Below are 15,320 nucleotides of genomic sequence, written 5' to 3'. Positions count from 1 at the left end.
GGCTGGAGTAATGGTCGCCGCCAAAATGAAATAAGGCTCCTTATTCCGAAGGTATACGTTAATCTGAAAATGTGATAAGGTTGGTTAGTATGCACCTTACTTTTCATTTTCAAATTAGCGAGCCTTCGGAATGATGAACTTATTTCATTTTCGAATTAACCAACCTTCGGAATAACGCAACAAATGCTCGGATTAACAAACCCAATTTCAATATCGGATTAATGAACATTTTAGTTGTATGGACTTTTTGTGTTTCGTAATAACGAACCTTCGGAATAACACCGAACCTTATTTTATTTTCGGATTAACAGACACCTGAGAAAACGACTTTCATTGCCGCAAATGGGAAGTCGGTCCGCAGCGAGAGGACTGTTCCACATTGCAAAAGTGCTATACTGTAGTAGAAGTGATACACAGTGATGTTTTTCGATAAAGAAGTATTGTATCTAACTGTCGATTGTCATATGTTAATCCACTCTATGTTGGAGTTGTCTGTAATAAGTAGGCCCGCAGTAAACTCAAGAAACAAAATTGGAGAAGCTTTATCAAAATAGGACCTAAATGAGAACTGTGGTCGCCTAAACATACCCATGTGTTTTTCACGAAACCGATATTTTTGCAACCACCAGTCATATTTCTATACGCAACAAATGCGCTACAATCATTTAAACCACCTCACAACTCTCCATCATTGCTTTGATCACAAAGATATAAAGTAGCCTATCTACAAAACATTTTATAAGGTCGACAATTTAGCAACCATATAGACAAACCCTTTTTCCTACAAGTTATTATTATTCAGTTATTACGACACTACTTAAACAATTTGATACACATCAGGATAAGATATAGTTGTGTTTTTTTTTTCATTATACATTGTATTTCAATAAAATACATAGTGAAGATTTGTGTACGGCTCAACAGGAGAATTGTGCCATGCTGACATTCTCGCCTTGTTTAATTTGCACGTGCGTTTGTGACCAACAATGTCATTGTTTAGTACACACTCAATATGGAAACTTTACTTTCCGGAAGCTTTCCTGGTTTGTCTGACAGGATTAGAACTTTTCATTTTTATTTGACTTGAGGTTAATCCTGTATGACTAAAATCAAATTGAAAATGGAGTGGAATCGAACTTCTATAGCATGACGCCTTGTGGTCATCCAGAGCTGTCTCTGGGTCAAGTGCACATGACTGCGATGTCAATGGAAGATAACTTAGCGTTGTATACGAGAAGTATCTCTAATCGGGAAAGTACTTGACATTTCGCACTTAAAGCGTATATTTAGAATGTTGAGAGTGGATTTTAAGTGTCAACTCGGAGCTGTGCCGAAACTAGTCTTTCCAAAGGTCTCTGCTCAAAAGTGATCCAAACAGGGATTGACGAATAGGTACCTATATTATAGAGAACATTATTGTGGAAGATGGGTATTACTGGTCTCCAGGAGACGCAAGGCATCGCTGAGATCAGGATCCCGTTTCATAAAACTTGTTATCAATAACAAGTTGCGATAGTTATTATAATCTACTTAAATTCTTGCATCTGATTGGCTGAGAGCAAATTTATCATAGAAATGTGACAATTGTTCCTGATGTCAAGTTTTATGAAACGGGACCCAGGAAAGACAAGACTGCTGGAAAGAACTTATCCATGTATCTCTGGAGTTACTGTATCCGTGATTAATCATTAAAATGTATTTATATTATGAATTGTAGGCTTTATGGTTACTAACTGCTCTTACTGCTTTTTTGATTTAGCGGTTATATTAATTTTTGTTATTCCGAAGGTTCATTGTCCGAAGGTTTGTTAATCTGAAATCGAAATAAGGTTCCAGTATGTATACCTTCTTTTTATTTTCCGATTAATGAACCTTCGGAGTAACGCCGTGTAATGTTGAATTGACGAAGCTTATTATTTTTTATTTTCGGATTAACAATCAGTTAATCAATGCAGGGAATTCAGAATGCGTTTTAGAATAACAAACCCATTTTCATTATCGGATTGACCAGGGAGGTGGGACTGACGAACATTCGGAATAATGAGCATCATCCGATTCAAGAACGGCGACTTTCTAAATGGTGTTACTGATGTTCTTTTGGAAAATATGCAGGCTTATAATCTTCTTTGTATAAACAATAAAAGGGCTTTTCTACAAGATGTCGCCTTACATCATGCATATTATACGTAAATATAGTGATTGTGATCTATTCGCCGAAACATTTTTGAATCATTTTAATGCCACAACTTCTGTTTTTTTCGTCAAACTTTTTGCTGTACTGTTTAATTTTTACTGTTTCCATTGACGTCAAATTTAAGGTGAGTAGAGTTTTCCTTCAGCAATACAGTGGGGGGGGGGGGGGGCCTTTGGAATGCATCCCTCCACTCATCTACTTCAACTTATATGTAATCGCAATTCTTTCACGGACACCTCTGACTATGACTATGACCATGCAATATGTTATGGAATCAGGAATCAATCAAAGAGTATACATTAAACGGAGAAACTCACACACCATATGCGGTCCGACTTTTATCGCCATATCAAAGCTCTGTCTAGTGTGGTAGTTTGTACAATATTGGACAATAATCAACGATGCCCCCAAAGGCTCTTCTTTGACGACGGTAACATGTTTTACAGGGAGCATGAAAAACTTAGTGATTTAATCGTATATATGACAATAATTATGATGATTTTAGTGATGGAAGTATAGGAGTGGTGATACTGAGTTCTGTTAGATTGCATGAACAATTTTGGCACGTTGGCAACATCATTGGCACGTGACACGATCTGTAACCCGGTATAGCTTCCAATGAGCTGTGATTTGGATCACTACAACATTAAAGTGTGTATGAAACAAGTAAACAAATCTTAATTACTGTCCCTGCCAGTTCTTACAACCGTATTCGGCAATAAACCACTATATGCTTGCAATATTATACAATAATCAATGATCTTCACTAAGAAAGGGTGTATGATAATAAGGGAAATAATATCTCCTTAGCCATTATACCCGCTGGGAAGATGAAAGAAACAAAACAACAACAACAACCAATAACAACAAAACACCCACAACTCACCGAATGGCAACAATCTTTTATCATCTTAAATTTTGTCTCATTTTTGAGGGGATAATATCACCAAATCTGCGAAAGGGGAAATTTCTCTTAAACAGTGATATTCGCATGTGGATTTCTGCGAATGGCACGAATGGAGAAGGTAAACACTTGATGAAAGTCTGGATAATCCAGCATCCGTTCAAACGTTAGGCTACATTAATTTGTACAATAAAACAAGTTAAAGGGATAGCATAGTTTTGGTTGAAACCTGACTTAAGGTTTCTATCATAGGTTGGTTGGTTGGTTTTTTTTTTGGGGGGGGGTGAGATAATGGGAAACCTCTCATGGAATAACAAAATAAGAAAGAGCATGTAATTCCAAGAGGAATCCGACGTTTATTTGATGAAAATTGGTTTTGAAATGGCTGAGATATTCAAAACAAAGTGAACCTAATTAAAGGTGAGACCTACCTTTTATTAGGATCACGTGGTTTTACTTTGTTTTTAGACATCTCAGCCACTTCACAACCGATTTTCATCAAATCAACTTTGAATATCTCTTAGAAATGTATGCTCTGTAACATTTCTCACCTCAACCAATACTATACTATCCCTTTAAATTCTATGTGTTGCCCTCTCTATAATAATATAGGAGATTCACAGTAATTTGTGATGTCAACATATACAACGATACGAAGAAAATGTCGCAGGATTAAAAAAAAAAAGGAATTGTATTCTATTTATTTTGTGATTGTGGAGTAGAATAAATCTCGGAGGGGGGGGGGGGTTCAAGAGGTCAAAAGTACAGTGTTGTGGACCCACCTTATATGCTTGCTAACTGTCCACATAAATTCCAACTTAGGCGTTTGAGCTACTAAGCAAATGTGGTCATTTCCCTTTTCTAGGAAATCTACTCGGACACATGTGAAAGATTTATCCATACAAATTGTGGAGGGGGGGGGGGGTAGTGAAAGAAAATCTGTTAACCCACATAATACTTAGAAACTGGAAAGACCTTCGCAAGAAACCACAAAAGACCTTTCCGCAACACCTTTCTTCTATTCCCTTCGCCACCGCCATTGTCAAGAGGGTGGTGTTCAAATTGACACTTCGGCCTGCCGAGTTTGACCGACTGCTCGCACCGGCGGTGACTCTCTCCCTCGCTCTCTCTTTCAAAGGTTTGCTGCGGCTTTTCTATCTTCACCTGTCGTTGACACGCAAATGAATTTCGCGAGATCCACGGTCAAGTTGCTAATTGGGCATCCCCGTTTGGTTTCGAGTCGAAAATTTGTACAAGATCTGTATAGTGATCGTACCAAGCAACAGTGTGTGTGCGAAATTTGAGATATCTGTATGAAAAGTCGCATGCTGGCGTCATCTTGTTGTATATCTCTCACTCTTCTTACTCTTCCCTTGTGAATGAACTTTACTAGTCTTTGTTGCCAGACTCAAATTCTATCCCACTATTGATAGCAACTGATTGAGAGCAAAACGTAGTTACCTTAAAAAGACACTTCATCTGTGTCAACTTTTGGTTTTAGGGATTTCAATGTGATGACTGATTGTAATATGAAAAGCTGCATTCGCATTTGACTAGAGAGTAAAAATCATCGTTGTGCTCAATCATATGAGTCTGAATTACGTGTGTGATGAGACTACATGTACAAAACATTCCACGCGCAGAGCGAAGAGTCGAGTCGACCAATACACAAACCACGATCATTATGTAGGCTGCTACTCGGTTGACGTGCGCCCGACGGTAGACGTAGATTCCACTGTCCGCCAGCTCGCTGCTAATCGTCCGTACATACTGAGCTCAACGCTGGCAAACTTTCCGCCGTGGAAATTCGTTTACATTCGCACTAATAGTAGTCGTCAGATGGAGAGCAATGCCGCTCTGCACACAGCCATTCCACTCGAGTTTAAAGTGAGTCATTGTGCGTTTGTGTAAGAAGTTTACTCAAGTGGCCGAGTGGTCAACAGAAGATTTTTTTCTTCTTTTTTTTCGTTGACCCGCGTGTAGCTCATTACTGTCCGTCACTGCCTTCGTTTTGTATGGGGCTTAATTGGCCTCGGTGGGTAGGGAGCTGCCCTTCGAACTTACTCCGGCAAGAGATGGTTGATCGTGGTTCAGCCGATTTCTTTCGCGCTTGCCCCTCAACGGAATTGAATCAGGCAGTCGGATCATAAATATGGATATTTCAAGAATTGCATGGACTAGGGATCGATCTTTACTTCCGTCATGACTCGAATGTGTGCGAGTTTTCCGATGAAGTATTACGAACCGTTTACGATTCGAGTTAGGGAGCCGCGCCGCGACTAAAAACCCGTCCGTGGTCCCTAGCTGGAATCAATCGCCGTGCCGTCGGCTGTTGGACCCTAGAGTTCAGGCGTGCTGTGAATTCATCATTCGTGTCGTGGTGGGACTCGTTAGCCATGCTGTGGTGGGATGTCTTGGCTGTTTTCGTGCTGGTGTTCTTACCTTGGCCACGGGGAGGGGCTTCGTCCATTCAAGATCTTCGCGAGCAGCTCAACTGTCACAGACACACGCAGGTTCGCTCACACTTTCTCTTCGTTACTCCTTTACTTCTTACCCTCTGTATATAAACCAACTCTTATAGCTCCTTGGTATATACCTACGCCCGCCCGCTTATATGAAGAGGCGCTGTGTGTTGGATTGAAAACAGAACGTCCTGATAAAAGTCAACTGAGTGTCATAGGCAATGATTCCTGTAATTTCGATATTAATCACATTTTACGAACATTTGGCTCGAAAAGTACGAAGTTTATATCTTCATCAAGGTCAAGGAAGTGTGGCCGTGAACGTATCACGATTCAATTCTTGTTCTTTCGAGATGATCGTGTAGATTTTTATACATAAGATTTATATGGGTGCGTGTTTTTTTTTTTTTTTTTGAGAAGATAAATTCTTCAATAAAATACATCACTCTTAAAGTCTTTAAAAGGGTACAATTAAATGTTAAAGTGTACAATTCGGATGACGTTGTAACTTTGTGGCAAAGCCGTTTTCTAATTTCATCATTGTTAAAAATTTGGACGGCGATATATCCATGTTGTCAAGTAGATTTTTTTTCACACTTCATTCAGTTTTGTGCTTCTTCCGATGAAATTGAAATTTCGTTTTCCTCAGCACCTAATTAGATTGCGAGACCATGCTTACTTTGATGTTTCTTTATACTCGTGGTCTCCTTGTGTTACGTTGTCTTCTTTTCATCGAGACAGGAACGCACTTCGCCGCGGCTCCAAACTCGTTATCAGTTCACCCAACTGAACTGATCTTCGCTGCCCCCTTTTCTTTTCTATCCATCGCGCTGGATAATAGGGTTTTTGTTCCGTCCTGGCGACTTACCCTAAAAGCCTTCCCCTTTCACGAGCGGGGGCATGTCTGCCCCCCTCCTAATGCATTTAGGTTTGTTTGTGTGGCCCCTATTTCTCAACATCCCTAGACTGCACTCCTTCATCTTCTATTCTCAGTCGCCTCCTGTGAAGAAGGAAAAAAATCCATGCAATTAGCCTCGACAATCTTATAGAGGGAGGGCAACTCTATAACCTCTTGCTATACTATACCCATTTTCTCCCACAGTAACCAATGTCATTTCAATTGATTTTCTGCTATCTCCCCATCAATGTATTGTTTTAATTAAGATCTTCACAAAGCACGTTTCGAGAAAATCCGGGTGGATTGTGTTTCCCTTCAATGAGCATTTAATTCGTTTTGTGTGACTTTTCTTCTACGAGCTGCCACTCACATTTTCAAGAATAGATTGACAGGTCCTATCTTCTAGATACAATACCAATGTTGCAATCACTTCAGGTTTTTGTTTGTGATTCCTTTTTGTCTTCCTTTGAATAGGGGACGACTTCCTTCTTATGGCGAGTACGGCGGGAACCACCGGCATACTTTTTTGGGACAATACACGTACCTTACACGCGAGTTTGGGATTACATTCCCGAAAATACCAAAGTTGCTTTCCGCGAAAGCGAGCATATATTCTTCGAGTTGGATCTGATGGATCCGTATACGCTGTCGGGACTCGCAAACTGCCAATTGTTACCGCAGGGGGAGAACTTGAGCGATGTCCTCCCGGAGAGTATGTTTCAGCGATTAAAAAGTCATTTGGAATACGTGAAGCACATGATGCCCCAGTGGCTAACTGCGGATCAGCGGGGCAGGGGTGTTTACGCAGACTATCTCTTCAACACAATTGCGGGAAACTGGGAGAGAAAGAAGCCGATTTGGGTGATGATGATGGTGAATTCGCTCACGGAAACGGACGTGAAATCGAGAGGAATTCCCGTTTTGGATTTATATCTCGCCCAGGAGGCGATGCGACTGAACAAGAGGACAGGGGCGGTGGAACAAGTGGAAGAGCAGTGCATCCCTCTCAACGGCCTCAACTTTTCGCAGGTACGACATGACTTGTGTGTGTGTGTGCGCGCGCGAATGTTTGTGTGTCGGCAGGAGCGAATGTGATTGATCGTTTCTGGTAATGTTGTCGAGCCAGTGGCGTGGCTTGAAAAGTCATATGATGAGAGATAATCGAATCAGGCGGCGATTAGCAATTGTTTTCAGTGCGGCGGTATGTGTGATGTTTTATCGCTCGCAAATTGCGAGTAATGAATTCAATTACCGGTACGTGCTACGCGAGCATGCGGGCAGCTGGTCGCTCGGGAAAAAACAACAACAAGGAAACAAAACAAAGCGAGTGGTAAGGGGTAATGTGAAAGAAGACCCGCGAAGAAACGAGGGACATTCAATTTTCTCGGAATTTTGACGACGAATGTTGATTTTATATTGACTACGCAACGAACTGCACGCCAGACCGCTTGCGTAAAAATTGCAATGACAATTTTTGCGGGTGTTCCGACATAAAAGCTAAAAGAATACGCTTAGCTTCGGGATCCGAAAAACACTTCGTGGAAATGTTGTTTGGGAGGTCAACAAACTAGACAACTTCAAGCTAATTGGTAGAACTTAAAAGCTCGCCGCCTGATTGGGTTGTTATGCATATTCTTTCTCGTAGTTGCAATGCCTTTTTGTCTATTTTATATGACCATTATGTGAAAGGAAGGAGAGGGTCCGTTGATGATGCTGGACGAATAAGTTCGTTAACTATTGTGTATGTATGTTTGTGTGTGTCATGATTGTTTGTGCGCTTGTATTGTTGTTTCAGTGTTTCATGTTGTCTGTTTGTCACAAAGGGTGTTTTCGTGGTGGGGATTTCTTTTCACGTCCAGACTCAACTTTTCACAGGTTCGGTGACAGGGAAGTCGTATTAATCGCGCCGAAATCGAGTTCGTTTTATGAGAGAGCGCGAAACAGTGCGAGTTTATATTGAGTGAAAACCTTGAAGTGCCATCGCGTCAAACGCGGCCGACTCTCCCCTGCGAACTCGGTGGTTCCTCGGGGCAGAAATCGAGATGGTTTCCACCAGAAGATGGTCCGAATGCTCTCTTTTTCTACGTCTGAATAAAAGAAGCAAGTATTCTCTATCAGCCAAGGGAAGTGTTCCTTGAAAACGCGTCCTTTACGCGAGGACAATAGGGAGGAATTTGATCAACAGGCCGTATAATGATTTCAATGCCGTTTACACCACCTTTCTAATTTAGTCCGCATTAGCGTGCCTTTAGAAACCCGATCAAGTGGATAGATTTAGGGCCTATAAAGAGCTTCGCTTGGGCTGACGTATTTTGCTGGGCTACCACGATGGGCGGTCACAGCGTTAAAAACAGTTTTCATTACAGCCTTCGCATTACGTGAAAACATTTATATTTGAAGCATTTTTTTTTTCTTTCATTTTTAGAGCGAAGGGGTGGAAATTGGAAGTGCATTCCGGAGCGATATTGGAAGAAAAATTAGCGCGGGATCGAGTTTCGTCCGGTGCTGTTAGGGTGACTTTGATTAGAGCGCAACGCCTTTGAACTATTCTGAAGTGTTTTCTGGGGGTGCAGGTACTAGTAGTCGATTTGTTGGCCGATGAAGGCCAAGGCGCGCACAATACACGTCTCATGAAAATGCAAAGCCCACACACAGACGCAACATCGCACTCTACCAACCCTCCGTCGGTCATACCCCCTGGTATAAAGACGTTGTACTTCACTTGTCCTTGTGCGTTGTTGCATCTAATTAAAATGCGATCTTCCGCAAACTCTCCCTCTTTTGATCTTACCGACTGGTACTGGTAAACATGGCAAGCTTTGCCAGCCAATATCTATGGTTTTTGTTTTTTCTCGCTTTATCTTTGGATGGTGATATGAGGTGAATGATAAACTGTTCTTGCTTTTGTCCCAAAGTTTAGAGAGAATTTAGTTTGGTTTGGTTCAGTTAATTGAAATGTTTATAAACAAATGTGTTGGATCCTGGGTTCAGAAATTTTTTATTTACTTGTGATTTTCAGTCACTTTTCTATATAAACAGATTATCATTGACATGGAATGTCCAATATTGCATTACATGAATAATTACCCAGAGCATAATTTTTATGCCTCCGCCACAAAGTGGTGCCGGAGGCATTATGTTTTCGGCTTGTCCGTCTGTCCTTCCGTCCGTCCTTCCGTCCGTCTGTGATGAATTTTGTGGACAGCATAACTAAAAAACCTTTTGAGGTATCCTAATGAAACTTGGCATGTATGTGTATTAGGGGTTGAAGTTGTGCCTATCAACTTTTGGGTGCACATGCTCGAGGTCAAAGGTCAAAAGATCAAGGTCAAATGCTTAAAATTTCACTATTTCCCCCATATCTATGCAATGCCTGAAGATATTTTCTTGAAACTTAATGTATACATGTATTACCCAATTAAAATTCTCTGGTGAAAGTTTGGAGTCATGAGGTCAAAAGTCTAAAGGTCAAGTAAAGATGTTAAAATTTCACTTTTTTTCTGTATCTTGGAAATTGTTCAAGGTACAAAAGCTGTTTCTTTGTGGAACAATGCATGTACGGACTGGCAGTGATTATCTAGGAAATTTGGGGTTCTAGAGGTCAAAGGTCAGGGGTCAAAGGTCAAGGGCCACACTTCAAAATTTTACTATTTCCCTCTTATTTATGCAATGCCAGCAGGATTATTTTTTTTAAAACTTGGTGTATGCATGAACCCAGTAGTGATTCTCTGTGATTTTTTTTTTTTCCCAAAAGGACAAAGGTCAAAAGGTCAAAGATCAAGTGAAAGTGCTAAACTTACTTCTCCATATCTCGAAAGTGGCTCAAGTTATGTTGAAACTAAGTATCTTATATATTTATGCATGTTCTGCCTGACAGGGATTCTCTTATGAATTTTAGGGTCAAAGGCCAGATGAAAATGGTAACAATTTACTAACAATACAGAAATTGTACTTTTTCTCCATAGCCTGAAAATTACTCAATGCATAAACTTATGAAAGGGTCAAAGTCAAGTTAAAGTCCTTAGATCCCCAAATACATGCTCTCCTATTCATCCAATTAAACCTAGGTCAAGGAAGGTGAACATTCAACACATTTGTGACAAACATGTCATTTTGATATTTTGCCATTTTTGTGAAAATGTAATCACACATTATCCACATGTACTATAGACCTATTAAGAGAATCATGCGTTATGGCGGAGGCATACCAGTCGCCATAGCGACATTTCGAGTTTGATTTATATTTTGTTTTGTTTTGTGGTGGTTTTTTTTTGGGGGGGGGTATGAATAGAATGTATGTTTGTATTTGTGTATCTGCATAGCTATGTTTTATGAAATGTTTTATTGTATAAAATATTTGCTTTTATGAAGCAAATAAAGAATAATGATATTAGCCAGAGAATATCAAATACAGCTGGGTGAAGGTTGAGGTGTGAATTTTCTTCAATTTGCCTCCCTCTTAACGTAGTATAACACAGATGCAACGGGACACATTATCAAAGCAAAACACTCGGGAGAAACTGATACACAAGAGACGAGAGAAAATCTGAAGCAGTAACTTGATGTTTTAGAAACTGCAAGATACTATTGCTCGCAAAGAAAATGATGGAAATCTACCAGCATTTTTTTTCTTCATTTCATTTCCATAGCATCTGCAATGACTGCCAGGCAAGCTTAGTGCACAAAGAACATGCCAGTTTGACCTCTTTTGCTCCATTGCAAATGTCAATTTAATTATTGAGAAATTGATTTTCTGGCGTCGACTGAAAGAAACGTGAAGGGTTATGACAGAACTGGGAGAGGCGCAGAAGACCGGGATTATCAAACAGATCAATTTTTACTAATTCTCATCATCAGTATACTTTGTACACTGATGTAGAATGTATGAAGGAGGGTTTTTTTTTCCCTCCCCATCTGATCGCAAAACAGGGACTTGAATTTATAAGTCATTATTGGAAAGATCTGTATTGCTGTACGGAAGGACGTTTTCAGTGTCATGTCAGTAATCACATTTCAAGCATGAATTTAGATGGCTGATGTGGTGAAAATTTTAGTTATAATGGTTCCAAATCATATTACCATGTTGCAAATTATTTGATTTTACTGACAAGTGTCTGATGAATTAAGCACTTTGCGTTAAAGAGAGACTGCAGAGGTTTTTGAGGCTTGCCATGTTATATATGAATGGGGCATTCAAGTTAAATATAAGTCTTGTTTATTTTTTAATACTTATTTTTACATATGTATCACCCACTAATTGCTTGCATGTTTGTAAGTACTTTGTACTAGATTTATGAATTTTATTATTTTGCACAACTTTAAGAAATATGTGATTTCCACACTTTCCCCAAACTGTATAGTGCATCTAGGAATTCTTGAAATGGATTAGGTTTAATGTATGAGAAATTTCTTCTTTCTTATTAATTATATTTGATTTTTTTTTGAAAATCACTCATTTGATTAATCTTATTTCTTATTTCATGAAATTATAAATTCTCTTTATAAAATGTTTTTAAATGATTCAAGCCATTGGACTATTTCACATTTGGAAAAACAGGATTATAAATAAATTTGGTATCAGAGTGGTATTCTGTACAATCTAGATTTGTGTTTTACATGTCAACTTCCTGGTTTTCTTGGTCTTGAGACCATGCAGTAGAATTACTGAAGACCTCAGAAACCTTCCAAGTTTTAACAGGATATAATATGAACCTGCTACGATTATGTTTCATTCATTAAAAGAATTGGAGTTAAAATCAATCATCACAGCATTTCATCAAGCACTTATTGTTATAACAGCCATGGTGTATCGTAAATCATATCCCTCCCCGATTTATTTTTATTGAAATAACAGCGACAACAAAATTTTGCAGGTTCTTTTTCTTGATTTAATATACACTGGTTTCATGCAACTTTTGTTTTATAATCAAAAGTGTAGAAACTGGGATGGTTTATGGTGGAAACTGAATTCAAGATTGGAGCAGCTACAACTGTATGCATTGCTAATGGCTACAGATACAGTGAATTTTATGTTTGATTGAAAGATGTGAATTTGAAAGAATTATAAAAGAAACTTCTCAACTTGGGTGAATGCAAGAAAAAAAAATCCCACACACAGACTTTTAGGTATTGAAAGGTTTTTAAATACTTACTGTGCTGCCTGAAAAAAAAAAAAGAAAGCAAGAAAAAGTGGGAAGGGAATATTTGTTTTCAAGTTTTTGTAGTGGTCAAGCAAAGGAATCCTACCAATTTGGACAGCAATTCCAAGCCTTACCTCCTCGGTGGTAGCGATTAAGTTTCCCATTCTGATGCTGGGACAGAAACTTGGAGGTGTGGATAACCTAGAAAATGTGGGGGTGGGTAAAAAAGGCCTCCCATTTGTGTCACAGCAGAATTTTGTTATTAGTGAAATCTCCTTCGAAAGTCCTGAGGAATCGGTTGATGTTTTCATTCAGGCTCCGAATTTGGGTCAAATTTATTTTTATTCGCCTGAACGTAATCCAGGGGAAAAAGGGGGAAGGTCAGCCGAGGGTCGGATCGCAGAGAATAGCTGCCTCCAAAAACATGTTCCCCATTTTATCTGGGGATCAACAAGTGTGTCATCCTGAATCGCCGAAATCTCGGGGTACCTGCTCTCTTGCACTGCTTGGATGGCAGGGTATGGGAAAAACGGAGAATCAAGAGCTGTGTCCAATTCATGAAAAATTTGCCAGATTCTGAGCTGGGGAATTACTGCCTTCCAATAACAGAACAAGTAAGTTGTGTAAACTCTCCGCTAACATCAGCATCTATTGTTATTTCTTCTTCTTTTTTTCGGAAACATCTGATTGATAAGTAGATTTCTTCGTAGTCTCGGGTGTTCCACCCACTTCTGAAGCTAGGAATGTTTGCACCTCCTTTTTTTTTCTTGAGCTGCAGTTTTGTGGTTACAAAAGGTTTGTGATCCACAGTGGGCTTCTTTTTTTTTCTGTTAGCTTCTTTGCAAAATGGTTACACATAACTGGGCAGGTGGGACTATTCAATGCCCTGTCAAGTCTTACTTATTTTAAGTCAATGGCAAAATAGTTCATTAAAAAAAAAATGGGTGAGGAATGAGAATGAGATTTTCAATTGCTGTAATGTTGTTATGCTTCCAACGGCGGCGACCATTGACCTTTGACCTGATCAACCAGAAGCACTTTTGCAACCTTAACAAAACGAAAGACAAAAACAGTAGCTTTTGTAAATAACAGTGGCTCATTCTCATTGGGGCATTAGTGGAGCAAAGTGTTACATTAAAATCACTATCTGCCACACACAGATATGACGATGGTGTAAACGGTAGTGTAGCAGGTTAGCTGCACGGTTTGTTTTTTGTTCGAAAGTTCTGGAAATGGAAGTTAGGTGAGAAAAAACATAATTTTTCTTTGGTGATACGGCTCATCGCAAATCATCACATCAAACCGACAAAGTGAAAAAAAAAAATTACTCCAGCGAATTCTTTAGCAATGATTTATGTGGCCTTTGGCACATTAATGGAGCAACTTTCACTGAAGTGTCAGAATTTTTGTTGCAGCTTTTGATTTGGGCTTTTGACTACAACAAAAACCTTTATGGTCTTAATGGTCACAAGGATGAGTATTTCTCCAACCTGCATTAGTGTTGGATCATATTTGAAGAGCCAGTTTTTAATCTACTGTAGAAGTGATGTAGAGGAAAAGCAATGGCACGCTCATATACGCAACGTCTTCTCTCTCTTCATCATACTCTTTTCTTCTCTTTTCTTTTGTCATCTCCTCCCTCCCTTGTCTCACATTCTCAATCTCTCTCTCACACACAAACACACACACACACACACACACACACACACAAACACACACACACACACACTCATGGCATTTCGATGGGACAAGATGTAGATCTCATCTGCTCTGGACAGTTAAGTGTGTGGTAGACCAATCAAAGATAGCTGACATAATTCCACGAAGGCTTTCGTGAATAGATGACATGATGAAATAATGCAGTGGCATGGATCAAGCTGCTGGTTGCTGAGCAGTGATGCACTCCCTTGCTCAAGTTCAAATCTTTAAGGAGCTTCAAACACCATTATCATACTTCATACAGTGGGAAATTAGATCGCTTTCATGATTTGTTGTTACTTCCCAACATTGCAGATAATAGTTACGTTCAGACGGGAGCCCTTAACCTCGAAGTTAGGAAACTTCGAGGTTAGAGCTTGTAGTTAGGGACCGTGAAGACGCACTCGTAGTTAGCAAACCTCGAGGTTTGCTCGATGTTTCGAGCCACGAGAAATCTTATGGTTAGCGCTCTAACCACGAGCCGCGGGGGGTCCCCACACGTAGTTAAGCACCGTGTGGACACAAAAAACAACGAACTCGAAGTTAAGAGTGACCTCGCCGTAAACTCCAGCCCCCCCCCCCCCACAATTTCCCTCTGCTTCCGGGTCAACCTCCCAAACGTACACCACAAATACACTACACGTGAAAACCCTATGACGCACGACACAACAGCATCATCTTTTCTTCCCATGCGCTTGATCTCTGAAACTGAACACGTCGAACTCGCTACTGTATTCTATATTCTTCTCCGACGCTAAAAAAAAAAAAATGTTTTCGACGAATATCTTCATGAAGGCATAAAGTCATCAGTGCAGTGCTATCTCTGCAGTGTAAGCGAGTCCGACAGGGTTGGACTAAAGAATAAATAGACGCCTTGTTAGCAGTGTGGGCTGAAACTTCCGGTTTTGTGGTTTTAACATCGAGTGGGACCCACTCGTAGTTACGGGGGGGGGGGGGGGGGCACAAGCTTAACCTCGAGGTTTCGTAACCTCGAGGTTAAGATTCGTCGTGTGGACACACATCG

The 15,320-nt window shown here is 40.0% G+C and overlaps 1 protein-coding gene across 1 annotated transcript in view; it reads left to right on the top strand.

The window, feature by feature from the left end:
- The first annotated feature begins 5,310 nt into the window (after positions 1-5,310).
- Positions 5,311-15,320, top strand: part of LOC139745009 (metalloprotease TIKI1-like) — a 65,748-nt gene continuing 55,738 nt past the window's right edge. The window contains exons 1-2 of the mRNA XM_071655417.1: positions 5,311-5,611; positions 6,933-7,487. Of these exons, the coding sequence (XP_071511518.1) occupies positions 5,495-5,611; positions 6,933-7,487 (672 nt within the window). The 5' untranslated portion in view covers positions 5,311-5,494. The remainder of the gene's footprint in view (positions 5,612-6,932; positions 7,488-15,320) is intronic.

Source organism: Diadema antillarum, unplaced genomic scaffold (genome assembly GCF_040938485.1).
Source record: "Diadema antillarum isolate AM-2024a unplaced genomic scaffold, OU_Dant_1.0 seq00001229_RagTag, whole genome shotgun sequence".
Classification (NCBI taxonomy): Eukaryota; Metazoa; Echinodermata; class Echinoidea; order Diadematoida; family Diadematidae; genus Diadema; species Diadema antillarum.
Note: the sequence above shows the minus strand (reverse complement) of the source record. Positions and strands in the feature narration are given on the sequence as shown.